This window comes from Hippoglossus stenolepis, chromosome 10, assembly GCF_022539355.2.
Source record: "Hippoglossus stenolepis isolate QCI-W04-F060 chromosome 10, HSTE1.2, whole genome shotgun sequence".
NCBI classification, from domain to species: domain Eukaryota; kingdom Metazoa; phylum Chordata; class Actinopteri; order Pleuronectiformes; family Pleuronectidae; genus Hippoglossus; species Hippoglossus stenolepis.
The window spans coordinates 8745753-8773289 of NC_061492.1; the positions used below are offsets into that span (position 1 = coordinate 8745753).

At 41.1% G+C, this 27537-nt stretch overlaps 4 protein-coding genes across 5 annotated transcripts; 1 reads left to right on the forward strand and 3 right to left on the reverse strand.

The window, feature by feature from the left end:
* The first annotated feature begins 2542 nt into the window (after positions 1 to 2542).
* odf3l2a (outer dense fiber of sperm tails 3-like 2a) lies at positions 2543 to 4340 on the forward strand. Its single transcript, XM_035168378.2, has 5 exons — positions 2543 to 2591; positions 3082 to 3186; positions 3370 to 3492; positions 3775 to 3916; positions 3995 to 4340. Exons 1-5 carry the CDS (start codon positions 2543 to 2545, stop codon positions 4338 to 4340), a joined length of 765 nt encoding a protein of 254 aa, XP_035024269.1.
* An 8-nt stretch (positions 4341 to 4348) lies between these two features.
* Positions 4349 to 7619, reverse strand: ebi3 (Epstein-Barr virus induced 3). The gene is made up of 6 exons (XM_035168379.2): positions 7350 to 7619; positions 6711 to 6825; positions 6445 to 6550; positions 5718 to 5832; positions 5408 to 5571; positions 4349 to 4737 (listed from the first exon to the last, which is right to left on the reverse strand). Exons 1-6 carry the CDS (start codon positions 7435 to 7437, stop codon positions 4582 to 4584), a joined length of 744 nt encoding a protein of 247 aa, XP_035024270.2. The 5' UTR covers positions 7438 to 7619; the 3' UTR covers positions 4349 to 4581.
* Positions 7620 to 7777: 158 nt separating this feature from the next.
* Positions 7778 to 12307, reverse strand: LOC118116513 (rab GTPase-activating protein 1-like). Its single transcript, XM_035168249.2, is given in 9 exon segments — positions 7778 to 8124; positions 8127 to 8244; positions 9223 to 9486; positions 9698 to 9769; positions 9891 to 9974; positions 10070 to 10174; positions 10879 to 10989; positions 11137 to 11217; positions 11833 to 12307. Coding segments are annotated over 9 exon segments (1065 nt in total). The 5' UTR covers positions 11944 to 12307; the 3' UTR covers positions 7778 to 8005.
* Positions 12308 to 14208: 1901 nt separating this feature from the next.
* Positions 14209 to 26046, reverse strand: LOC118116554 (protein FAM163A). Of its 2 annotated transcripts, none has more exons than XM_035168317.2 (5): positions 25645 to 26046; positions 24949 to 25070; positions 18141 to 18243; positions 16596 to 16710; positions 14209 to 15914 (listed from the first exon to the last, which is right to left on the reverse strand). In XM_035168317.2, exons 4-5 carry the CDS (start codon positions 16686 to 16688, stop codon positions 15537 to 15539), a joined length of 471 nt encoding a protein of 156 aa, XP_035024208.1. In that variant the 5' UTR covers positions 16689 to 16710; positions 18141 to 18243; positions 24949 to 25070; positions 25645 to 26046; the 3' UTR covers positions 14209 to 15536. The 2 variants fall into 2 exon arrangements, with proteins under 2 accessions (XP_035024208.1, XP_035024209.1); XM_035168318.2 differs by having other exon boundaries at positions 16596 to 16713.
* Between the last annotated feature and the right edge of the window lie 1491 nt (positions 26047 to 27537).

The following is a 27537-nucleotide window of genomic DNA, read 5'->3' on the forward strand; positions in this document are numbered from 1 at the left end:
GGAGCATCTGTTGCTCTGGGATTGAAAGGACACATTTGGAGGAGCCTTCGAATTGGAACAGTCTAGTGACGCTATCGTTCTACGAATGCAGCCGACGAAGAACGCGGCCCCTGAATTGAGACATGTAACTTTTACTGAGCGGCAGCGCCCTCTGCAGGCACAAGTGGTGATTCATTCTGTTGATGTCCAAACGATTAGGTGGTTTTCATGTAGAGAAAAAAAGTCTATTAAAGCTTTTACAAATGCACCAAACTCTGATTAGAACTCTTAATATTTTAGATAGTTACATTTTTTTTCTAGGTTTCTTCACTGGGTAGCAGAGATTAACAGTTTTTATTGACTTCTACGTCTTTTTAACTGATCTGTAGTTCAGCGTTAGTTGAACTTGCGTAGTCTGATTCTGGAAGTTGCGTTGTCCCAAAGTTTATCAGGGAAACTGAAGACACTGTTTCCTGTCGTCACAGCGAGTTAATCTCCTGCCGGTGACACTGCAGAGTCTTGTTACTGATCCTGTGACCACTCAGAGTCACTGGTGCTTAATATTTAACCAGTGTGGCGTTTTTCTTGGTCATGGCTCTGCACTAAAGGCTTTAGTTACCTTTGTGCTCGGGGGACAGAACATCAGAAGAACGAGGGAGTAACAGGCTGAATGTCTACCTGAGTTTCTCTCAGTGGAAAGTAAAAGAGAGCAGCAGTTAATCATCCTCAGGGCTTTTCTGACACAGTTGACACTTTTCCGATGCTGTCTGGGTGAAAACTAGCAGACAAAGTGACCTACTTTAGAATTAGTCGCAGGTTTCCAGCTACGAAAACCAATTTTTGTGTCCTGAAATTGTCACAGTCGCAGAAATACGTTTTGAAGAAGTGTTTTCAAAAGCACTGACACAACCTTTCAGGGAGGAAATCGAGGTTATTATATATTTCAAACGTATTTATCTTTTTTATATATTTATATATCACTCTGCCTATCAGAAAAATGTAGGATTTCAACCATAAGGTGTTTGTCAAGTTTTTTTCCTTCCTTTTACTTAATGTACACTGTAAAATATATTATAAGTAAAATTCCTTCTGTAAGAATTCTTCCAGAGTAAACGTACAGAAGTCTTATCTATACATGTGAATATTTTTGGAACATAGGAAAGGAAATAGGAAGGAAGATCTATTTTGCTTTTGAAAGTTGCCTCTCACATGAAGTTGATTAGAAAAATAAATTAAGTAGAGTGCATACTTCCCCTTATGAAAGCATATTTAAATTCTTTGGAATCAGATTTTTCTTTGTACCTGAACCAAATCCCCCACACTCATAGATATTAGTCTCCTAAACCTGCTGGATTTTTGTTTTTAAGATCCATGAATTATTCCATGAAAAATTTAAGAAAACTTTGAAAAATGCTCCATCTCGCAATGTTAAAGAAAGTGAGAAACCAAAATGCTCTGTCTTCTTATATCATGTAAAAATACTCCTTTATAAGTACAATTCCTGCAGTAAATATTCTATTTGAGTAAAAGAATAGAGCTATAACCTACAAAAGTTGTGCAACACCAATTCATATTCGTTTATTGAGCCTCCAACTGTAATTTAAACAAAACCATCTGAAAGGTTTAGCAGGGAGTTCTCTCTTTGCTTTTCTCACACAAGTCACATAATGCAGCATTAAATGGAAATACCAAAAAGTTAAAAAAAAAAGTAAAAGTAACATTTTGCTAAGGCTCAGTACATGAGTATATTTCATTACTGTACTTTCCACAGCTGAGTGCTGTAAATTTGGGCTTTTACCTCTAATGGTTCCTTTTCTAACCAATAGAAAAGAGGAAAGAAATGAAAAGATCCCTGGAGATTATTCAACATTTAAAAGCCTTTTTTTTCTTCTTTGCCAAGTATTGAATTAAATGTAGCAGCTGCTCTGGCAGGTAATGAATCACTTGAACTGATTTAAAATATGATTTTTTTATTTTAGAAAAGGACTGTCAGATTATAATGCTCGCCACTCGATGGTTTTCATTACAGCGTCGTTCAGTCTGTCAAATATCCACATGCAACAGAAGATCAATGTGAGTGCTTCTATTTTTTAATAGCCCACACCGACGCTCATTTGAACTAAAGTTACCTGTAGTGACTTGGAATAAGATGAAAAACTGTAGTACCTCCAGCTGACATGAGTAATGCTGCAGTGTTTTACGTCAACTGAGCACTTTACGAGTACGTTTTGTGAATTCAGTGCTAAACTGTTTGTTCTATCATCTTTGACATTTTAGTTCCAAACAATCAATGGTTATCTTCTTTTTAGCCTTGAAAGAGTCGACTTTTGGCCACAGACGCAAACATATTTTGTCTTAAAAGGACCTTAGGGGGAAAAGGAAATGGAGAGCAGGTTGGGGCGTACCCAGCTCCCTTGTCAATATAGGATTTCTTCACCTCGTGGCCATGTATAATTCAGCCTGGGAGGGAGCTGATCACCTGGAGAGAGGCACACGAGAGAAGAGGATGTGTCTGAAGTGACCGAGGAAGAGGAGAGGACGAGGACGAAGAGGTTGGCACAGTATGGAGGAGGTGGTGAAGAGACGGCCCATAATCTCTGCCAGAGAAAGAGGTCAGTTTAAGAAATGTGTATCCCACTGTGTGTGTGTGTGTGTGTGTGTGTGTGTGTGTGTGTGTGTGTGTGTGTGTGTGTGTGTGTGTGTGTGTGTGTGTGTGTGTGTGTGTGTGTGTGTGTGTGTGTGGCTCTAACATCCACATGGACTGTATTAGAGCTGAACTGGCTTTGGTATAACATTTCTCACACAGCATTTCTACAGCCGTTGCTCCATACTCGTTTGAGACTCCTACTTTGTTTAGAATCCGTTCCCAAACAAGCCGAGGAAGGACGTTAAAATGCATAACCATAGAAAATCAGTCAAAGGGCTACATATGGAAATCATCAGCGACAACACAGGCCGAGCCAGAGAGTCAGTGGGTGTGCTGTCTACCTCTGTTGCTTGTAACTAAGCCTGTTGCATCATTTTCATCACTGTCCTCCTCCTCCTCCTCCTCCTCCTCCTCCTCCTCCTCCTCTTCTTTCCCTCTCTCTCTCTCACTTTCAGGTCCGGGCCCTGGACGCTACGCTCTGCCCCCTACAGTTGGATACATCAACCATGACTTCACCAAACCCAGCAGCCCTGCATATTCCTTCCACATCCGCAACAGCAGTGAGTTTTCATATGGAAATCTCTTGGGACGCTATGTGTTTTTTTTTCTGTTGGTTTGCAGTGGCCCAGTTTTTGACTCACAACCAGCTAGAACTTGTTACTTACTACATACACTGTCTGGAATTGGTTTGGTCCAAAAGTTGTCTTTGGCCGATTGTTTGTGTTTGTATTTTTTTTCTCTAGTGGTCTCTGTGGACTCCAGCCCAGGACCAAGGTACCACGTTGACGCAAAGGTCACCCGCTTTGGCCGAATGGAGACGCCCTCCTACTCTATTTTGGGCCGAGGAAGGAGCACAGGAAGTAAAGGTGATAAAAAAAACATCTCAAGTAATTCTGGTATATTTATTTATGATGTTTTGGGATCAAGTATATGGGAGAGCATAGCCGAATAACCATTTTTGTCTGTATGTGGTTGATTTACTCATCTTATATATAAATAGAACATATGTAATGATAAAGGTTGAGCTGACAGAAATGTAAAAATCTGAAGATACCAGCATGAGAAACAGTACGATGTTCAATTCAATTCCATATAGGTGATAAAGAAAAGCAGACTTCCTGAGCCAGCTTCTTTTTGTGTGTTCTCAGGGGAGCTGTTCCCGACTCCAGGACCCGGGGCCTACAGCCCAGAAAAGGCTCCACCTCTCAATGCTCACAGCCGACCTCCATCCTACACCATCGGCAGCCGCACCAGATACCGCTCTGTGGACGCTGTACCAGCCCCCAACAGGTTTATTACTACTATCATTTATCAACTATTTAACTAATTAAATGAATTAATTTAACTGAACTTTCTTTCCTCCACCAGCTACAGTCTCCCAAATCTGCTCGGTTGCCACGTTCCTAACAAACCCTCCAGTAACAGCTTCAGCTTCTCAGGCCGCAGGAAGGTCGGCGCTCCCTCTGAGGATCTCTCCATGAGCCCGGGACCAGGAAAATACAACAGCACCAACCCAGACATTTACCGCCAGCGCCAGCCCTCCTTCACCATGCAGAGCCGCACCAAGCGGCCCAGTTATTCTGCGACCATTCCCGGCCCGGGAGCGTACAGCCCGGAGAAGTTTCACGTGCACCTTCCCAAACCCCCGTCCTTCACTCTGGGGGTCAGACACTCTGAGTTTGTCACCCCGCTCGTGCTGGATGTAGTCGACTGACTCCTCGGTGGATTTTATTCAAAGCTTTATTTTTATTTTATTTTTCACAGAAATGTTGCTGTTTCCTTGACAATAAAACCAACAGTGTTACAACAAACACTACCACAATACAAAAATTAAATTTCTTTATAAATAAATTTTAAATATCAATGACCTTTGCTTGCATTGTATGTGCACTCAAAACAACAATGATCACTGGTAGCTTAGAAGGAGAGAGATAAATAAAACAGGGTGTGAGAGTCTAAGGCTTCATCCTCGGTAAGGTGATGTTTACAGGCGAACTCCAGTTGCTGCACTTGCCCAGATCCAGCAGCTCCTTGGCGCACACCTGGAACAGGTACTCCCTCCCCGGGCTCAGCCCCTTCAGCTCCACCTGGGCGCTCTCAAACGGACCCAACTGGAGGACAAAATATACAATGTATTATTTTTAACATCCTCAGTTTGAAATTAAACACAACGGCTGAGGTTTGCATATGCAGATTTAACACAAATCGTCTCCATGAAAGATTTAATGTTATTTATCATCTGGAAATATATGTGGTTCTGGTTTATTATGGATTCTAACTTTATTAATGTTAGAATACTTCATCTGTGAGCAGATTGACTAATAACAGCACTTTTGGGGTTGCCAGGTTGGGAATAATCCCTTTGAATATTATGTTTACTTCTTCTTTTTGGTAATAATACAGTTACAAATGACAGTTATCGTTCATTTATGCCTCCACTAATACAAGTTAATCATTTTTTGTAGATAGACTTTATTAGTGTACACAGGATAAACATCAGCCATAATATATGGCTGATATATATATATAATATTTAGATAATGCGAAGAGGCCAATATTTACAAAACAGAAAAGATAATAATGCAATTTCATGATTTAAATAAAATATTAAATTGTTTCAATCAAACAATTGAAAATTTATAGGAGACATAAAAAAAACAAATGTAACAAGGATTTGTTTACAGAACACTTTTTGGAACAAGGATTTTTTTAAAGAGTTTCACATATCACATCATTTCCGTTGTTGTTAACCCTGTAGATTCTGATGAAGCGCTTTCTTACATTGACAGACGATGCGATGCCCCTGTTCTCCCACTGGTACATTATCTGGTATTTGAGGGGGAAGATGTGCAGGTTGGTCCAGGTGGACGGAGGAGACCACTGCACCAGCAGGTTTCTGGTGCTGTGAGAGGAAACCCGGACGTCTACGGGAGGATCTGGTTTCACTGCACAACCAGAGACAGAGAAAATGAATATTGCTTCTTCTTATATTATCGGTATCAAGCCAAGATGTAAAACTGCATCTCCATCAATGGTAGTAACTCACACCTAACATACATTTAACACTTTTAAAAATGGTTCCAGTTCTTACCAATGTCCTCCAACATAAAACTTGAGAGGTAGGAGCTGCTTCCACCAGAATTAACAGCCGTGACGTTGATGATGTAGTCGGTGAGAAGCTTCAGGTTGGGCAGCTGGCAGTGCCACTAGAGCAGAAAGCAGATTTGATTCCAGTTAGTACATCTTAACGGTAAGTGTATTTTATAGTATATTTCAATTTGAAAGAATCTATAATTGAAAGTATTTTGCTAATTTATATATACTGACAGTGTATTTTATTTATTTGTAGTATCCCTTTATAAAGATAAATATCTGCTTATTACTTTATATCTTTTATGTTACTTGCTGATCAAACAACTTTTAACTAAAACTATTGTATTGTTTCATGTACCTCTATGTACTTTTATGTATTTTATGCATTTACTTTATTTTATTTAATCATTTTATCTTATTCAACTTTTTCTAAAGCCCTTTGAACTGCATTTATGTATGAAAGTTACTGTAAATAAAGTTTATTATATTATTGTGATGAACACACAACTCAACAAAACCAAGCACAATGCTCCTTATTTTCGCTGGTCTCCTGTAATGGATGTAGTCACTGTGACCAGTTTGGAAATGGAGTATCATCAACATTACAGTTTAAAACCTTCACAAATCCAAACCCGTAATAATGTGTGCTCAGTTTAATTTAGGTTCAAATCTGCTTCTGTACATAAGGGAAAACCTCTCAACTGCAAGGACAAATAACCTTCTACCTGTTCAGATGATGATGATGATGATGACGATGATGTAGGGGATGAAGAATTATGGGAGGGTGGGATGAGATGACACTGCTCTGTGATTGGCTGCCCGTGTCTCTCACTGTCAAACAAACACATTTACATGAATACAAACAAGCTCCTTAATGACACTCAACAACTGCAGTCCATGCTACTAAAAGGGGTCAGTTGTTTGGGTCAGCACCAGCAGGAGGAAGAGGAGGAGGAGGATGAAGAAGAGTTGCTTAATTTGTCAGATTTACCTGTAGGTGGCAACGTAATGTGTCGGTGGGCAGTGGGACGGTTCAGGCCAGGAGCAAAGAGTCACATTCGGATAGCTCGAGCACCAGCAATGCACTCGTGGAACGGGGGGAGGAACTGGTGGAACAAAACACATTCTGTGAAAAAATATAAATAATAATACAAGCAGAGCATTTAAAAAATGAACGTGTTTTTCTATCCATGAAAAAAATAATGTTTTAATATTACTTATCTTTCCTTGACTATTCTTACTATTTTTGATAACTATTTATTATTATTGTTTTTAATGTAATTATTTTATTTGTATGTTCCCAGTTTCTTTATCACTTAAAAGATAAACGCAATGAAAACAAAAAAAATTTAAATACACATACACACAAAAAACATTAAGCTACATAAATAAAATAGAGCATTTTTCTGTTCTGTAAAAAGATGAAAATAGACAAAATGACAGAATTAAAGTGACTGTATAAAGCACAATCCTAAAACTATGATACAATAAAACATGGTTATTAAATAATATCTATTTTAGCTTATTGGTTAAAACTAATTCACACACACAAACACACAAAACACACACAATGTACCACACACAGCACAAGCCAATAACTGTGAGCGTATCGGCACAGACTGGTACTCACCCCCTGATTTAGCTCTCAGTAGGTCCAGTGCTTGTCCTCCCAGAACACACAGGAGGAGAGTCACAGTGAACAACAGCGCAGCCATCATCAGTCTTTGAGAACAATAATTCTGCCCTTGATTGTTGTCTGTTAAAAAGATATCTCTAAAAACCCTGTGAAGCCTGACACAGACAATACTATTCTTTTGTTCTCTGCTCCGTTTCCTCCAGTTACTACACCAGTCAAAGTTCAGAGATAACAATCTCCTCTCGCTCTCTCCCTGAGTGTGAGTGTGTGTGTGTCGCGGCTGATCAGCTCTTTAAAAGCAGAAAAGGAAAGAGGAACTCGCACGCAAATGTGCAAATGTGGTTTACCTCCCACAGAAACAATTGTTTCACTTTGATGTGTCAAGTTTCCTTATGTCACAAGCAAAAACAACAAGTTTCATATAAGAGTATTTAACATTTGTGTTTTATTGTTTACAGATGAAATAATTATGTACAAGAAGATGCAGTTCTTTGAAAGTGGTGAAGAGACAGGAGAGAACTTGTCGGCACCTGTCCAGTTTCTCCCTCTGCTCCTCTTTGTGCTCCAGATGGTCCTCTAGTGTCCAAAATGACAAATAGCAGCGATAGCATTGAAAACACAGTGTGCGGCTCACACTTAAAAAGTCTTGATCAAGCTACAATGTCCATTTCCAGCTGATCAGTGTCCACAGTCTGAGCTGTCACATATTTTCTGGACAGGGAGCCACGGTGGAGGTTCCAGCCCAATGCGGACGCCCCGTCCCTGGGTTGTGCTTATACCATTGAGTCCCTCCACTGGATGTGCGCAGGGACGTGAAGGCCTTGCTGATCCAGTTGTTCTTTGCTGCATGTAACTGGTTGGCCATGAGACCCTTCTGGTGCTCCAGGTCCTGGAAGAATAAACACAGATGAACAGCCTTTTAGAAATGTTACCATAAATGTGCACTTTACAGTTTAACATGTTAATTTCAGCTCTTATTTGTGCCGCTGTAATGTTTATGCTCTTGTATTTCTCTGGAAGTCCTTGTAATATTGAGGTAAAAGATAGAAAAATAATTTAGGTAGACAAACAGGCATACTGTATAATAAACTAACAAATAACAAACTTTATTGTTCTTAAATCAAACCGGTCAAATTTACTGAGTTAGTTCATCAGGGATCATTTCTTGTAGTACCTGAATACCCATTATGTTTATACTGATCAGAGTCTACTTAAATAATATACTAAATGGACACTGTTATTTTGCATGTAAGAAGAAAGTACAATCAAAGTAAAAGGTAATATACTTGTTTTAAGTACACTGAAATACTACTAGACCTACATGAATAATACATTTTACAGTAGAACCCATTTAATATACTTAAAAAAAAACAACGCAAATACTGATATTTTCATCTTGTATCATTTAACTGAAATCATTCAAAGTGAAGACATTTCTCCTTTCAAGAGGCTTTTCTGGAAAATTGTTGGATCCTGTTTTTTTCAGCGTATTTAAGCGTATTTAGGTCAGTTTAGGGAAGAAGCTTTTTTTCAATGAGGAAAATCTTATCTTTCACATTTTGTTTTTGTTTCTTTATGAATTAATTTCTGCTATTTCTTCCTGCTCACATCTTCTCTGTCACTTCTGCTTTCCACCAGCAGCGTGGAGACCTTGGGAAATCCTGTCCTGTCTTCTACACTCAAGCTGTTACGCGAAATGGAAATGCTTCATGTCAGTGGGGTCTGATGGCTGAACTGAAGGTAGTTGAGACACTTAGTTTCCTGAGTTACAGGTCAGGCAGCAAACATTCCCTGTTAAGCTCCTGTGAGTAGAAGTTGTATTTCTGTTGTTATTAAGGTAAAAAAGCACGATTAGCATGATATTTACCTGGATTTCGCACTTAGCCTCCACCATCTGGAGTTTGGTCTGCGCCAAGTCCTGCTCCAGCCCCCTGATCTGAGCCCTGAGGGACTCCCTCTCCTGGTCCTGCCTCCTCTGCTCCGCCTTGTTAGGAGGTCCCCTGTCCCCATCCTGAGCGCTGGTCATCATGAGGCCTCCTGTCTGAGCTGCTGCTGCTGCTGCTGCTGCTGGAGACGAGGGTTCATCTGTGTCCACAATGTGCTGACAGCGAGAACAAGCCTTCACTGCACTCTGCAAACATGGAGGATGAGATATGTGAGATGAGAATATCACTGACACCTGCTGCAATAAACCATCTGTAATGAGAAAGTTACGCAGCCGAGTCGTGTTAACAATTTCTTGAAAGCGTGGAAAATTGCTTCCTTCAACATTCTGTTCTAAATGTGGCTTGAAAGAGATAAAAAAAAAAAAAAGAAGAGATGAAAGTTTTTTTTATTCTCACCTTGAATGAATCCAGCTCCTCTCTGTGGGCGGTCTGCTGCCTCTCCAGACGGTTTGTCAGCTGGGAGCAGATCTGAGCGGAGGAGCGTTTGATAATAACATCATTAAGCAAAAACACAACTGAATTCTTTATTATTATATATATATTATTTAAAGCGTACACCCCGATTCTTAACCCTGACGATTGTCTGTACCTGTTTGTAGTCTGCGATGATGCCCGATGACCTTTTGACCTCCTGCTCAGCCTTCTCAAGCTCTCTTCGAAACACCTCCTTCAGCTGTAAGAGGAGGAAATCATTTTAGCCCTAACGCAGACAACAAAGTGATTATTATAATGACTGTGGGAGGCAGTAGAACCAGTCTTAGTTTTTACCATGGCAGCTTCCTCTTCCTTCCCAATCTTCTCCTCCTCTGTGGCCTGCAGGAGATGTCTGGTCCACACGAGGTCTTTGGCGAGTTCGTCCTCTTTGTCCTCCGCCTGTCAACAGCCCACAAACACCTCGATGCATTATTACATTTTTAAATATCTAATAAAAAATAAAAAAATCTACGGTTTTCCAGGTTTAGTTAGAAAAACTAAACACATAAAAAACAGAAAAAAATGTATGCACAATAATTCAATGCATTTTTCAAGGGTAATAATTATAGTAATTATATATATATATCATTATAATAACTGGTATAAATAAAAAAATGTTAAATATAAATGTATATGTTAAATATTAGATTTAAATGTTAAATATAAATATTAAATGTAAATGAAAATGTTTTAACAAAATGTGGGAGTTGAGAATATATTTAACATTGACGACTTCTATTTAAACCATTTCATAATTTTGCTTAACTCCAGAACATCACTCTTGGAAAATCCATCTCATTATTTTACATTTGAAAAGATGGTGCTTTCTTCTTACATTTGGCAAAGCTTAATGTGCTGAGCAGGATTAAAACACACAAAGCAGCACCCCATCATTTCAGGGATTTGTTGAACCATTTCCTTTTTAAAAAAGACATCTTTAATCATAAATGCATGCTTTATGTTTCTCTGGATAAAATGAGAGCTTAGCTCAGCACTGTCAGTTTGTCTATTGCAGTTTTTTTAAAGCAAAGACCAGTTTTGGTGTTTTTGTATTTTTAAAAGAAACTCTGGCTCTTTCTATGAAGGGCGGGAGCTAATCGCACCTTGTCCAGGGCGTTCCTCAGGGCGACCTTGCTGCTGATGAGTCGATGGGCCAGGTTGTCGTTTTCCTGCTCCAGACGGAGGCTGGTCTGCTCCAGACGACGGTTTTCCTTCTGAAAAAACACTCAACTATCAGGGTTTGTGGCTCACAAACAATTAAACAATTTAATTTCTGCTGATACAGGAAGTGACTGCATGTGAGGGCTGAGCTTCAAAGACATTGGGTTTTTAAATCAAGTCAAAAGTCAAAGATTTCTGACCTGGTATTTGTCCAAAGGATCTTCTACAGCCTCCATCATCTGAAGCCGGCTTTCCCTCAGCTTAGCTTTCTTTGTCGGAACCTGAGGGGAGAAAGAATCAGATCTAACTAAATACACTAATTTGGAAAACACTGTCATATTTAACTGAAATGAAGAGAGATATCTCCTCCGCACAGATCTGGTGCCGGATGCAGAGCGAGTGCAACAAATCAAGAGCAGGCCCCAAAAAGAGATCCGGATAAGACTGAGATAAGACATAGCTGAGCACATGGGGGGGGGGGGACAATTTCCATATCTTGAATATCTAAAATGAACAAAACAGAATTCTTTTTCTAATGTCTCAAATGACAAATCATCACATAGGATGACACTAAAGTAATTTTTTTGGAATTAACTTATTTTAACTTATAATGATTTTACTGACAATTCCCCTCTTGCTGTAGGAAAATCCTGTGAATCCAAGTTGTGTATCTGTATGTTTTTAGATGCATTGCACTGATTTCCTGAAGATACACTGAAGTGAAAGTTCAACTAAATCCACAACAGTGTTTCAGAATGAGTAGTAGCTTTTTCATACATCTACAAATATTAGAATAGTGCCACGGTTTTGGTCAGTGTTGTTCTTTTGTCGGGATCAGCTGAGGCGCTCTGAAATGCTTATTTAACTGGATAAATCCAAGCAACAGTGAGTCTTACTGTGAATTTAGGTCCCGTTTCCGCCACCAGACAGGCCAGGATCTCCTCCTCGCTCATCTGTTCCATAACTTTGGCATCGTACGCCATCATCGTGGACACCTCCTCCATCATCTTGCCCAAATACGCAGCCTGGCTAGTTGCTCACGCTCGCTCAAACAATCAAGGCCTGTGCAGGAAAAACACCTCCAACTCCAGAAATCACAACCGATTCCCCAGATGTAAGGTGAGTTCCTGAAGGGGAAGACGTCTTGTTTTGACTCACGGTGACGCAGGCGAGCGGTGAATCCAGCATGAGAGCGTAAAAAGGACTAAAGACGCACGATTGGGGTAAAGTCCACGTCTTCCCAACACAAGGAAACTCAGCTTTACAGTCCAAAGGTGGAGGACAGAGAGAGATATACCTCCCAACAGGTAGAGAGCAGCTGTGTCCTTTCACACCAGAGAGCCGAGCCACTTGGACACAGTGTCATCTGAGGGAGTGTGTGTGTGTGTGTGTGTGTGTGTGTGTGTGTGTGTGTGTGAGAGAGTGTGTTACAGGTGCACAGGCAGTAACAGGTTCAGCAAGGTTTATATGAGACCTGAGAGAGTGTGTGACAGAACAACAGCCTCAGATACACCCACTGCAGCGCTCACCTTTCAACACGCAACACAACACAACCCACACACACTTAAACAACACTAACAACAATAATTTGATCCCACAATGCATTTTTTTGGGACATTCATCTTAACTTTCATCCATTTTCCACTTTCTTCTTATTCATACTCTGACACAGACGCAGTATGAAGCTGCCACACTGACATGGACCCACTTTAAATGACGGAAGTGACGTAAGTGATGTGGTATTTGTGATATTTCCCCTGAGGTGCCCGTGTGACACACATTATTGTCGTGGTCTGAGCAGCCTGGCAGGAGAGCAAACGGGTCCGGCAGGTAAAGCATGACTTTGCAGAATAACAAAAGAGGAGTCTGCACCTCCGCCCACTTATTCCCCTTTATTCACATTTTCCCTCGCAAGTTTCTCCCGACTTTGTCACGACGTCTCTCACTCAATTTCTTGTCTTTTCCTTTCATGATGGATGACAAATTACCTAAGTTTCCCCCCTGTAGGTTTCACTTCCCTTTCTCTCAGCGGCTTGTGGCTCCCTCTCACTTCCGTCTTTGATTTTACTCAACTTTATCTTCGAGTCCCTAAACGTTGGTGATTTTGTTTTGTCATTGTGGTTGAAGACTAACAACAAAAAAGTCCAGGCAGATGTATAAACATTTATTCCTCCTCAAAAAAAGGAACCATTTGTGAAACACGGTGGATTCTTTTGTGCATCAGGGTATAACAAAACTTATTCACACAGACAAATCTGAAAAATACAATTTTTTAACAATCGGAAGAAAGCAAGGAACCTGAAAATATAAAGGTGTCAGTTCTGATTCTGTTGTGGTCACTGTGGTGCAACAACAACACAGAGCCGGTGGCCGCTAGAAATAAACCTTTCACCAGACAATGGGAACCATATGTGTTGCGTGAATATATCAAAGTGGTGAACACGAACGCTAAATTAACAAAAAGTCATTTTACATATTTACTGTAATTTAGCACAAACTTATTCACAACAATGGGAGGTGAGGAAAGAATCGTAACTCACAGCTCAGTGGGAACATTGTGAGAATACAGTGAATAAATATATTTATGTCTTTTCATCAATAATCTTTCATACAATTGTGGTCATATATTTATCTCAGTTAAAGAACAACGTTGGATAATTGGACAAAGTAAACTTTCATTTCCAAATGTAAATGTTCCATTCTCTCACAATCCACGAGGGAAGTAGATGGAGAAACTCACATTTGGTACAAACTTACTTAAACACATCTAAACCCTGACACCGTTCACAAAAACTACAATACTCCTTGAAAATATATAGATTCAGGCATATACTGTGGAATAACACTGCATTTCCTCACTCTATAGCAGATATAATGGCTTTAGATAAAAACATGAACCTTATATATTTGTCACTTCCCTAAAACAAAACTCAAATCTTCTTTTCATCCACCTCAATCTGTAAACATGAACATATTAATACCATCAAATCCTATGGAAGACACAAGTCTAGCACAATTTCATAAAACCTGAAGTGAAAGTAGAAGCAAAATTAATTCTCACTTTAGTAAAGGACTTTTTTTTACTAGCAGACTGAAACTCGACTCTTCCAGATAATTGCATGATGCACGAAAATGCTCCGACTTGGGAGTTTCTCCTCACGTCTTTTCCTCCGCCAACAGTAGAAACTACCGATGGAGCCGAGTCGTTTCTGTCCAAACGAGCGCCTCGTAGAAAAACTGTTAGCCCTCATGTATAATAAGCAGCAGGGGGGAACCAAAGAAGTGGTGGTGGTCCATGTTTTAGACTCTGCATTTTGTTACCGGTTGTCTTCTTGTGAGCAAGAGCCCCCTAGTGGCTAACCTGTGATTTGTGATATTGGGCTATATGACAGAAAGTTGACTTGACTTGTTCATGAGTTTTTTTCTGATATTTGCGTTAAATAAGGAAAGAGAACTCAAAATCTTATTGGATAAGTACAAATCCACCTTTTACCTCCGACAAGCGGATTATGTTTTCACACCTGTCTGCTTGTTTGTTGATTTGTTCGTTTGTTTGTTAGCAAGATTACACAAAACAACCGAACAGATTTACGCAAAAGTTATTGACAGGACGGGATGTGGCTCAGGTAAGAACTGTTTAACTTTTGGTATGGATCTGGATCAGGGCGCGGAGCCAGGATTCCCCCCCAAACACACTTTCTTTAACATTGCAAGATGTTTTTTTAAACATTTTCACTAATTTCCCAAGGAATGTTTAAACACTTTTTGCACTTTCATTTTTCCTTTGGGAGGAAATTCCTACTTTTCTGAATAATTAGCACAAAAAAAACATTGTGACACCCGAGAAAATGTGATTCAATTGTGAAATTATTTGGAAATGAATCAGAAAATATGAACCAATAACATTAAAGTGTAACCAAAAAGATTATGGTGGAATTTTTGGTGGTAAAGTGATTTTGTTAAATTCAATTTGTAATTCATTAATTCTTATAACTCAATTCCTTTTGGTTTGTAAAAACAGTGCAGTTTATAAAATAAACTTTCATGGCAACAAACATTTTGTTTTTCATAATTCATCTGTAATTGATCAACATGGTTTTTGTGAAAAAAAGAAAGAACACTGACTTGTGCGTGGGGCCCTTACGTGGTCACACTATAAAGAACATGCATGGTCACGTGTCTCTGACCACCTTCACATGTATCTGACCACTTTCACATGTGGCCTGAATGACGGCACCAGTGTAGGCGCGTCCACACCTGAATGTGGACCGGATCACGTTTATGATCCAATCGGCAACAACACATTTTAGTCCCACGTGAAACAAAGTGAGGCTGATTAACCACCTCCCTGCTGATGTAACAGCACTTCACGCTGCCCTCTGCTGGTCCGTGGATCTGTTGCCCACACAGAGGCTCTGCTCAGTCTATGGGTCACTTTCCTCGGATGAATCTGTGGCTGAAGTGAGCGTGTGCGGTAATGTGGGTGTGTGAGTGTAATTGTGCTGTTTTGTAATCCATCACCTGAATTTAGTCACATGTGCTCGCGAATGTCAGGTGTATGTACGTAAATCTATATGTCTGTGTGGCGGTGCAGCAGAGGTCAGACCTGGGTGCTGTAGGGGCGCGGCGGTGGAGGGAACATGTCCGAGGGGCCGAAGTAACTCAGAGGAGAGGATCCCTGCGGGTTGGCGGACAGAGGAAGAGAGACGGACGGGTTCTCGTAGTAGGTGTGGAAGCCCAGCCGCTCCCCTCCGTTACGCATTCCGTCCGCGAGTCCAGAGTGGATGGGGCGCGGCGAACAGGTGGGGCAGGGGCTGTGGTGGGAACCCGTGTCCAGCTGATCCAGGGAGACGGGGGTGATAGTGGCGCCGTCCATGGCGAGGGCGTTGCAGGCGTTGCAGGGAAAGTGAGAGAGGGGGTCCTCTCCCACCAAGGAGCCCACGTCCACCTCAGAATCATTTTTCTTACAGCAGTAATACTGCAGAGGGCGAGGGAGGAGACAGAGGGAGAGTGAGTTTGAGAAAGAAGGGTTCAGGGTTTGGATGCTTAAAGGAAACATAGGATGCTTAAACACTAAACACTGTTATAGGTTTTTTGAGAATGTAAATGTACAACTTCTAAATTTTCCTTTTTCAGTGAACTATCCCTTTAAAGATACAGGAGCTAAAACCAATGTTACAGACAGAGGCTGAAAAGAGGAGCAGCAGCGATGGACAGTGTGAGGACAGTGATGTGTTTTCTGAGCATTAGAGCATTTAAACCTTTTCAAGTGATAACACACGGGAACATTATGAACCTAAGTATGAGCAAAATAGTTATTTTTGTCAATTTCATTTTTTTAATCTTATCTTCATTTCATTAATTTCAAATGTCTCATGATGTTCACAGATCAATGAGCTCAGTTATTATATTTTACAAGTCGTATACAAAAAGCTTTATAGTGCAAAGGCTTCAAATGGTTTTGCACAACTGTATGATTTGCATTCGTATACTGTATTTTTGTGTTTATATTTTTAAGTTTACACAGTTATATTTCATATATTTATCTCATTATGCTCTCGACTCTTGTTTTTTTGCTCAAATCTCGTGTTCCCTTCCTGTGCTCCTGCTTTCTATCCATCCATCTATCCATTTCAGATTCATGCACACACAGTGGTACCTGGAGTCTACAGTAACAGAGCACTGCTACGATGCACAGCAGTATCACTCCGGCGAGAATTCCTCCGGTTATAACGATAGTTCCCGCTGACATTCGACCAGCTCTCCATCAAACCCTTCTGAGCGAGGCGGAGCGATGATGAAAGCAGTAGAGCGAGAGAGAGAGAGAGAGAGAGAGAGAGAAACTCTGGTTGAGCTCATTAGACATGTGGATTTCAGTGCAGCTAAAAGACTATCCTGCAAACTCACGTCCAAAGGTTTCTTTAATGTCGGCAATGATAACCAATGCCGGCTATATTATGTTCATGTGCCATCGTGATGTAACTGCAACTGATGAAACATGTTGTAACTGGATGGTTGTGGTGCAGCTGTTTTCAGGCAGCCGGGGCTGTGACAGGCCTCACAGACACAGATTCAAGTGGTAAATTAAAGTTAAGTGTGTTGATATGAAGCTCGGCCCCGACGAACCCACGGAGCAGCTTCACCGGTCGTTAGTATGATTCTACTCAGTCCTAATTTGGTGTCTTCATGATGTGACTTGATATGATTTATTTACAAATTACATTCCAAGGAATAACATGTTCAAGTGAAACTATTTCACTGTATCACTTTTTCCAACATGGTTCCAAGAGATTAAAAGACAAAACAACAAAAGAAAATCCAATAAAATGCATCATACAGACGATGTTTACCCTGGATGCACACGTTCCTTAAACAGGTAAAGCTAACTTTTATATTAATGTATGTAATAATTGCATAATCGTTTCTTCATATGACTGTGAATAAATGGAAAATCCCCCCAAAATGTGATTGTGTCAAAAGTTAATGCTTAACGCTACAACATAATTTCCTGACTTCATAGTGACATCATGATCATGTCATTCCATTCATGAATAATTGTTCAATATTATGTTACAATATATTAGAAAATACGTTTTTTTGGGGATTATATTTCTGTTGATTTTGACATTTGACTGATCAGCACCAAAAGTTAATCATCTGGACATATCCTCGTAAGTAATATTCCCATTCATTTAAGTGAAAATTCATGCATGTGTTGTTGGATTCACCTAATTTTCAGTCTCACTCAACCCCCGAGCCCTCGTGCCCTGTGCACTCGTTCGTTTTTTCCACTGCTCTCTCTCTTTCTGACTAAGTACAAATTTCCCCAGATCAGCCTCCGAGACAGAGCTATTGGAAATTTCGGACAGCTGCAATATATCAGTGTCACCAAAATATCTTCCATAGCTGGCAGTTACATCTACACTATATAAAATCCAATAAGAACGCCTATATAAAGAAAGTGAAAGCAGGTATTTGCAGTGTGTTTGTATCCGCTTGCACTCAAAACTAATGGATTGAATAGAGCTAAAGTAAAAAATAAACAGCTGTTCCATGAAAGAGCAAATCAAAATCACAAATCGTCCTTCATGTTTAATTCTACATCACACACATGACTGTAAAAGCTTGGTAAGTTTCAGACGTGTTTGCAGTTTGCAGAGCTATTGAGCACAGTGATGTCGTAGTAGAAGAGATGGACACCTACATTAGAAGACAGCGGGAGATGCAGAGATGGAGGAGTGTGACAGGTAGGAAACCATGACAGGCCTGCGGAGTGTCACTCTCAAGACCTCCTCTCACTGGAACTCCTGTAGGGGGAGAGAGAAGAGAAACGCGGGGCTGCAGCTAAGCATTATTCTCAGCGGTGATTCATCTGCTCTTTGGATGAATTAAATCACCAATTAGATTTAGATTACAGCCTTAAGTGATGTACTTCAAACTGCTATTCCTATAGGGGCAGTCTATTTCCTGTGATTTGAAAAGAAGCAGGCAGCAAATCCTCACGTTGGAGAGGCAGAAACCCTTTGACATGTAGGATTCTGACAGTAAACGACTATTAACTATTATTCATGACTCGGAATCTGGTCTTGCAATGAAATGCATAAAAGGGCACAAATTGCACAGACTCAAAACCAGAACAATTTGGGATGTGAACCTCTCACTCAGGACTTAGCACGACGACACAGGCATCACCCACTCTGCACAGGAGCCATATGGCCTGTGTGTTATATGCATATGTGCAGTATAGTTTCAGAATACTAAACCACAAGCCTACGTGCATCTCCTGTCATTTTAGGTTTCTGTGAGTGATTCAGAAGCAGCGCTTACAGTCGCATGGATAATTGTCGTCATGTGGACAGAATTCACTGAATACTGAAGGTGCTCATTAAGACACAAGAGCAAAGATGCATTTATTAAACTATTCAAAGAAAGAAATCATGCAATTTAATGTTCTGCTGACTATATAAGACACATTTGAATCAAGAAATCACACAGGTTTGTACAGAAACTCTTCATCCCTGCTGTTCTAGTTCCACGATGCAGGTAAGTAGTTTTTACCAAAACAGCCTTGATTCACACAGCAGCAGAAATATTCTCAGCTAAAAACAACACAATATGTCTGCACGCATAATTATCTCCACTGCACACAGTAAATACACCGTCTAGCTTTAAATAGACCTTCTTATAAACAGCTCTTTCTGAGGGAAAGCAATAAATTATTATGTGAACTGATCAGTTGATTCTAAGGGCTAATATCAGCGAACTGCTGATGTAGTATTGGTGTCTATGTTGTCTAATATGTGCAAATAAATAATTTCGAAAAGATACAATTTACCTAAAAAACATGTATATTTAACGTCTATATTATTTTCAAGTTCTATATATGTGCTTGTATTTTTATATATAGTGAAAGGTTTGTGCTTAAACTGTAAAATATCAAGCCTCAATTACATTTCTGTGTCACGAGGGTTTATCTTAGGAATCATACTTACATACACACACACATAAACACGCAATCCACTAACAGTCAAGTTACAGTACTCAAATACCAAATAAACGCACATTCCAAACGTTAATTCCCTCAGTGAAAACGACCTCATATATCAGTACATAAAATACATTCATTTGACCTTAATTTAGACGTTTATATGATTAAGCTTGAGGCAAAATGATTCATTTTAAGCGCTGCCATTATAGTAATTACAACACTAGAGGACTTTGTTTATCTAGTGTTCAAGCTGATTAACTGAAACATCCAGATATTTCTCAGCAGAAGAACCACATTTAATTATCCTAATTAAATTGATTGAAAAACTCAAGTTTCTTTCTCATTACTGGTGAATTAATGTAATTTGGTGAAAAGCTACGAGCCTCCCAAGGCTGCAATTTGCAGTGAATTTTCATCATCTTTCCTAATGAAAAGGTTGAACTGTTCTGGCGCTTGTTGTGTCGTCATAACTGGCGAATCTCAGCCAGAACATTTAACATGTTGGTTCAGGGTTGGCTGGTTTTGGTCTGGTGCCCGGCTGCTGAGCCACATGTTACCAAAAGTCAAATCCAGCCAGAGATTTCCTCCCTGTGTAAATGTCTGAATAGGATTCAGAAATTCTGAGGTGAACCCCAGTGGGTGATTTGTTCGCTTATACCAGGGGGAGGGTCCTGTCCGTCAGTGAGTGTGCAAAATAACTCAGCAATGTGTGGAACATTTAACATTTTAAAATATACTGCGGATCCCAACATTTAGTTGGCAGCATTAACTACAGGATGTTCACCTGCACACGCAGCCCTCACATTCGAGATGCAGGGATTGCAGAGAGGGGATGGCAGAACTGGCAGGTTATGAAGGAGGATGAAATCCGCCCTCATCCCTGCTACAAATCGCCTACTGGCGTACCCCTTAAAAATTGTTTTAAGATAAGGTGAGAATCATAAATTTCAACCTAACATTGAATGTAAATGAAGCTCTAACACAGAGCAAAGTGTGTGTGTGAGTTGAAATGAGCATGTGAGCCTCCCTCCCAGACAGCTCACTCGCTGCAGCTCCTTCCATTGCATCATCGTACTAAATTATATACACCACGGGCAACGATAATGTCGTTAAAAGCGATGTGAAGTCTCTCATGCTCCCCGTTTCTCCATCTCCTCCCTCTCTAGCTCACTTTCCCGCTCCACCTCCTCAGTCGTCCTTATGCTTCTTGTCTTGTCTTTACACTCCATCTCCCATTCACTCTCAAACCCCATCCTCCTCTTCCACCACACCGTTACACCATTCCCCTCCTGGTCTCCGGCATCACTTCAGTTTAAGACCTGCGTTAAGATGGCTGAAGCTGCTGCAGCAGGTTTATGCAGAATCTGTGGCCTTCTCTGATGTATATCAACACAGACAAAGCAAAGGAATCTAGTCATTTGGACTAACACGCAAGCAAATTATGTTAGAAAGGGAGTGCAGAAGTAAAGCCTCAGATTAGGGAGTTTCCAACAGACTGGAGAGACAAAGAAGCCAAGCGAGGGAGGTTGGGAGACTCGAGTCTAACGCTGTCAGAGCATCTTAACCGATGCAGTTCATGTGTGGCTCTCAGAGGGTCCACAGCTGTCTGGTTGAACTGGAAAACACAAATCCAACGAAACGCACACACATAACCATCCTTGGATTTCATTGTGACTCAAAAGGAGCAAGAGGATCTGCCAGAAATCCTGTCAAGTGCTGACATGGAGAAGTGACAGGGATGAAGAGGGGGATGAGGAAGACTCAGATGAGCCAACAGGCATCTGATGTCCACTACACTTAACCTCTTTGAAGACATTAAGTGTACGAGTCCCAGGTGACTGGCAGACTACAGTTGTTATACTGTGTGTATCTGTCAGATGAGCTTCAGTGACAGAAAGTAAAAGCCCCACTTCTTCACTGTGCAGCAGACGAGTATCCCTGAGACTCACAGGGGATTTTGAAGGTAGCCTTTGTGTGCGTGTATGAAACTCCTGGGTATTTTAGGATTTTCAGCAATCTAACAAAAAAAACAACTGACAAAACATTTTATTAAATTGTTAAAATATCCATATCCTTGTGCTAAAAGAAAGACATGCTCACATGATTAAACCACCACAGCATCATGCAGTTACAACCTTCATGATGTGAGAAATGTTGAGAGAGGTGGAGAGGTTTCACACTCCACTTGCAGAGGTATATTTAGAAGTTCTGGTGTCTCTCGACACAGCTCAGAGAGGCGTCATATTTTAATTAGTTTTCTCTGTGGGATATGAAATGATCCAAGCAGTCGGATAAACGCACAGAGAGACACACAGGTGATAACAACCACACACACACACACACACACACACACACACACACACACACACACACACACACACATCCAACATTAAACATCCCTGATCGCAGCAAAACCTGGAGAGGTAAAAACTCTGCCTCCCTCAGAAGTTTCAGGTGGGATGATGTGATGATGATTGGTGCTTTGAAACTTTCTCCCATGTGACGCCTGAGTAAGTCACAAAAATTAGAGACGATTTTCAAGGAGAAGTTTAATTACAAAATCCAATTTATCTACAAGTTGAAAGAATAATTTGACATTTTGGGGAAATGTATCATTTCCTTTCGTGCTGATACCGAGATGAGACGACTGACATCACTTTCATGTCCGTCCATTTAAAATCAAGCCGGCGCCAGCAGCCAATTAGCTTAGCTTCAGTCGTAGAGTGAAAACAGGGTGAAGCAGTATTCATCATCTTTCAAGCACCTCTAAATCTCACTAATTAACACATTACATGTCGTTTCTTTAATCCGTACTAAAAGTGTCAGTTTCGCAGGGTTTATGTGCCGGAGTATTTCTGGACCAGGAGCAGTGATTCCTGGTCTCTGTTACCTGAGTTTCTTCACTTTGAGCCAACTAGTTGTATCAAACTGTCTTTCAGATGGAAAAATTATTCTGGCAAATACTTGTGCCACATTTTTGTCTTACATCTCGCTCAATACGTGCCCTATTCCCCGGCCCAGGTCCTGTCCACGCACAGTATGACTCTCAGATTCCACATCTGGACCCATTCTGGTGCACACAGAGAATCTTGCTGTCAGCCAACAGCTGGAATCAGCCCAGATGTGGAAGTATATGGCCGGAACTCAGGCTGAGGATCCAGGAGTTTCATTTTCCTATTTTCATGCAAACCAATCTAAATGCTAATAATAATTAAAAAACCCATCACACGTTCTCTGAGCCCAAAATTAAGTCTTCAGAAAACTTATTTTGTCCGACCCACATTCTAAAACACAAACATTTTCAGTTTACAAAGATATTAACAGAGAAAATGAAGGGGACCTAGAAATCGTTGCAGATAAATAGAATAAAACTATGTGAAGCAGGTGGTATGATATTGGTGCTTTGAACGTGTTCTAGCTCCCCTTCGAGACCGATAGATAGAAGATATTAGACAGTGATAGAAGCTAAGGAGGGCGATCTAGCCCAAAAAATCATATCACAATCTTTTTTGGTAAAGGATCACAATGCATGATCTAAATCACGATTCTCTGCATGGACACAAAGTCTGTCCCACTAAAGACCCAACTCATAAATCTCTGCAGCCTGTTTTTGCCTTGATTTTATTCTGACCAAGAATATTGATGTGTGTCCGCATTCTTAGCCCAAAATTCTGCTTTCTGTTTACAAACGATTTCACAACGAATCGCACTTTTGGCTTAGCGCTGCAGTCAGTGAACTAAAAACAGGCTGGTTAGCAGGGGCCGATCTTTTAAAATTGATCTTAAAGGTTCAGTGTGTAAGATTCAGTGGTGAAGCTGGATGTCGCAGCTGAATACCCATCCCCTCACCCTCCATGAAACATGAAAGAGAACCTCTGGAAACCTTCAGTTGTTATAAAAACTCAAAAGGTGATTAGTTTGTCCAGTCTGGGCTACTGTAAAAAAACATGGCGGCCTCCGTAGAGAGGACCCGCTCCCTGTCTGAATATGAAGTATGTAAATCTAAAGGGCCCATTGTAGGGTAAAGAAAACAACAATTTGTACCATTTAGGTGAAACACACCAGTGAAAACATAAAGGGTTATTTGATTTTCAATTTCTGCCAATAGATCCCTTTCTTCTAAATCTTACACACTGAACCTTTAAAACAACACTATGTAACTATTACTGAGCAACAGCGCCCTCTGCAGCATCACGGGGTGATTAGATAAAAGACAGCAAATATTGGGTTTTTCAAAAATGACACCAATTAAAAACTTAAGTTATGGTGGCTGTAATTTTTCTATACAAATTACAGCAGGTAACACAAGTGACGATTAATTCTATTCGGCGCCGTGTCCAATAGATGAAGATTTTTACATAGTTTTCATGTAAAGAAAGAAAAAACAAAGCCCATCAATGTGTTGACTGCGTTGTCCTACTCACTGAACTGAATCACAGCAGCTTCCTGAGACAGAAATGTCCTCACTGAATATTGGAATAAGAATCTGTTTTTTAACGATTTCTAAATCTTTATAACTTATCTATAGTTCGACGTTGGTCTTGAACTTGCTGGACCTGATTGTGGCTTTTTGAACCACAACAATCAGTCCATTACGCTCTTCTCACACGTGATCGTACCCGCTCACTGAAGTTACATAGAGCAAGAAGAAGACACCATTCTCCCCGTTCCAAGTCAGTGCACCATCAATATAAAATTCGAAGTTGCTATTTTAAGTTAAAAAGTTGCACGGTATCACTTTGACACAGAAACTTTTAATGATGCGATCTGCACGATTCGAAATGTGGATTATTTACTCAATTGAGAATGTCCACGAAATAAAAGGGTCAGATCGGCCGACCCTAAGAGAAGCTGAGGGATTTTACAACAGCAGATAGAAACCTAACACAGAGAGTGGGGGGGAGAGATGGAGCGAGAGGGTGGCAGCACCTGAGTGGCTCTCCGATTTATCCATTCTTAAATAATCATATGAATATTTCGTTGCGGTGGCCTCCCGACTTTGCGCTGGAAATCACAGCTAGTCCCTGCAATTTTAAAACCGCGGGGCTTCAATTATTCAAGTATCGTTCCCTTTAACAATATTTTTCCATCACGGGGGCAATTTAGCCAGGTAGTAAAAATCGGGACTTTTCTGCCTCGTCCGCCTCTGAAAGCACTCATCTCGGCGTGTGAGGAGAGGAACACATCCACATCTAGGACAGAGCTGCCCACCGTCAGAGCGGGAGGGCTCGAAGGCGGCAAAGGAGCGGAAAGAAAAAATACAAGAGGGGGGGGGTGGATGATTTCATTTTCATATAGTCTAAACAGAATGCGGTCATCCGTTTTTTCCCCACATGACCGACAGTGATCCAGGTCTCTCTCTGTGTTTGAAGATGCTATAAGGTGTCGTGACTACATGAGCGTTCATTAAACTGTAAGATCTTGATTGATAAAATGAGCAGGGGTTAAATTCGTTGCAAGTAAAAAATTCATTAAAAAAGGTATTAGCTGGTTCCCTTTTGAACTGTGATTCTCAAACACACACCTTAACCATAGAAGTCAGCATCTGGGGTGTGTGGCATCCTCAACAGTGCTGCAAAGCCCCCTGGGAAAAAGCCTCGGCCCTCGGCAGGGGAATGGTCGGCCCTGCAGCTCCGGTAAATGAGCCTGTTTGTTTGCAAGGGACAGAGAAGGTCAGTCAGATGGATGAGTTTTCATTCACATCATAAACCCCCAGCATTAATCACTCCTGTGTAAACCCCCATTCATTTACTGTCACTGCTCTTTGGCCCATTGGAATATTTGTAGATTGTAGTTTATCTAAAGCATTAAATCTGAATGAAAATGGTCACAATCGTGCAAAAATAAATACATATTTATATTGATTTTACCCACAAACTACATGTTGCATGTGATTTTCTTCTTCTTATTCTAATACAAACATATATTTTATTATTATAAGGAGGTAGAATCAGGTCCACTCACCTCTCACCACAGGATGCTCATCATTTGGAGTAATGTCAAACTACAGTATATACGAATGATTTACATATTTCAGGGATAACAATGTATACTAATACTTTCCGTGAAACAAACACAGCCTCTGTCAAACTCCACTGGTGTCTGCAGCTCCATTTAGCGGCTGTTCCATCACTGATTGGCCTCATCTTTTACCCAATTAAGCGGATAGATTGATGCGCAGAGCCGCTCAGGGCGCACGGATGGTTCCATGATGTCTTACCTTCACGGAACCTGTTGGAGACCGTCTCCCTCCTCCGGTGTCGGTCTCCACACGCGGGTCCACACACAGTCAGAGTCCGGTGCTCTCCTCTGCAGCTCCGGTCATTAAAGGCGCCGGCAGCCGCGCTTTGCTCGCTCCACCACCGGAACCATCACGTCATTATCCGCCGTCCGTTGTCCGCCGCTCCTCCACCTCACTCCCAGCCAGGTGCCGTCCAGGGCCTGCGGGGGGGTCTCACGGCATCTTCCGCCCGTGTGAGGCGCTGGAGACGGATGAGACGAGGCGGCGGTCCGGCTGGTGAGTGTCGTCGCTCGGCATGGCTGCGTCCTCCTCCTCCTCCTCGTCGGCGGCTCCCTGGGGGCGGTTTGGCACCAGCTACCACCGGTCCCGGTGGGGCGGGGTGGCGAGAGGAGAGGGGCACAAGGGGCGGTGTGATGTCTCCTCACCAGGATGGAGGTGATGGAGGTGGAGGACATGGTGAATGTGGGCAGGGGGTCGTCACCATGCTGAGATGAAGGTTTAAAAGTAATATATCCTACTCTGTAGCTGCTTTTTTTGTTGCAGTAAACTCCGGACATTCTCCGGAGGGGCAGAATGTAAGAACGCAGATGTCCGAGTGAGTGGCTCAGGACTTTCACTGGAGTTTCTCCATCAGGCCTCCTAGTAAAAACTCCTGAGAATGTCTGAATGAGCTCAGCAGGAGATCCTCCGGAGGATCCACCTGGAGCAGGTGTTGATGATGTTTCTAACATGGGACAGACCAAAACTGAAAAAATAATAATAACACAAATATGTCAGGCTAATTTTAAATAGAGGGCTGCATGTTCTTACATGATCTACAAGTTTAAAAAGGTATAAAATTTGTTTAGGGATAGAGACAAATTTAATGTTAAAGCCACAGCAAGTTTCTGCTTTTAACCTTTATACATGATTGTCACAAAACGTAGTTGACGAAAGTGAAAATCCATCCCTTAAAACGGCATCAAACTTTAATGGCTTCTTTTCAGGTCCAGGCTTCATCCCTCAGAACCACATTTGGTGGAAACTGGTTCCGTAGTTGTTGTTTTATTTTGCGTAACCAAGGGGCCAGTTTCAATGTGCTGTAAATAAAAACGTGATTTCCACAGTGGAATTTCAACGTTATGTCCTGTATGCTACGTATGTTCCGGACAGTTTCCTGTTGTTGTGAACGCATCTGACACAGAAAATCTCCTGCTGTGTGTTCATAGGCGAACTCTGAAAAATGTCCGAACCTTATTTTCCAGACATTTTTCGGAGTTCATGCCTGAAAAGGGCTTTACAGTAACTAAATAATTACTCATAAATCTTTTTTTCACTATCTTCATCTTTCTAATGCCCTTAAGCAGCTGAAGCCAACCATCGCAAACTAATACTCCAACGAGGTCCGTCTTGACCATAATGCTCATATAATGAGGAGATTTCCGGCTGGATTCACTTGTTTAAGAATAATGTTAATCCAGAGAAATGGCTCATCTCTTTGGCACTGCCCTGCTTCTGTCTGTGTGTCTCTGTGGCAACGTTAGCTTTGTAGTACGGGGCCGATGAAGGAAGGCCAGTGGGGAGTTCTAAGATTACTGCTCGAATCAAATAAAGGAGCCGACACATTATAGCGGCTTAGAAGATACACCCCATTGCACTGATTAATTTAAAACCAGCACAATGTTATACACGGCCCAAGGAAACACACACACAGACACACACACACAAACAACATGTGGAAATCTGTCCAGCCTCGTTCTTCAGTCTTTTCCTCCATTTACCTTCCCTCTCATTTTCTCTGAGATACTCACAAACACACACGTGTGCACACATGACGACACACATCCACCCAGCATGGCCCCCTGCCTCATGACTTGAGTTCATTATTGCCTT

Excerpts from the sequence above, each read along its gene's own strand:
- odf3l2a (XM_035168378.2), top strand. The coding sequence starts at position 2,543 with ATGGAGGAGGTGGTGAAGAGACGGCCCATAATCTCTGCCAGAGAAAGA. Across the intron at positions 2,592-3,081 it reads AATCTCTGCCAGAGAAAGAG|GTCCGGGCCCTGGACGCTAC; the intron begins GTCAGTTTAAGA and ends TCTCACTTTCAG. Across the intron at positions 3,187-3,369 it reads CTTCCACATCCGCAACAGCA|TGGTCTCTGTGGACTCCAGC; the intron begins GTGAGTTTTCAT and ends TTTTTTCTCTAG.
- ebi3 (XM_035168379.2), bottom strand. The coding sequence starts at position 7,437 with ATGATGGCTGCGCTGTTGTTCACTGTGACTCTCCTCCTGTGTGTTCTG. Across the intron at positions 5,572-5,717 it reads TTTTATGTTGGAGGACATTG|TGAAACCAGATCCTCCCGTA; the intron begins GTAAGAACTGGA and ends CTGGTTGTGCAG. Across the intron at positions 4,738-5,407 it reads GCATCGCATCGTCTGTCAAT|TTGGGTCCGTTTGAGAGCGC; the intron begins GTAAGAAAGCGC and ends TTTGTCCTCCAG.
- LOC118116554 (XM_035168317.2), bottom strand. The coding sequence starts at position 16,688 with ATGTCAGCGGGAACTATCGTTATAACCGGAGGAATTCTCGCCGGAGTG. Across the intron at positions 15,915-16,595 it reads TCTGTTACTGTAGACTCCAG|TATTACTGCTGTAAGAAAAA; the intron begins GTACCACTGTGT and ends CGCCCTCTGCAG.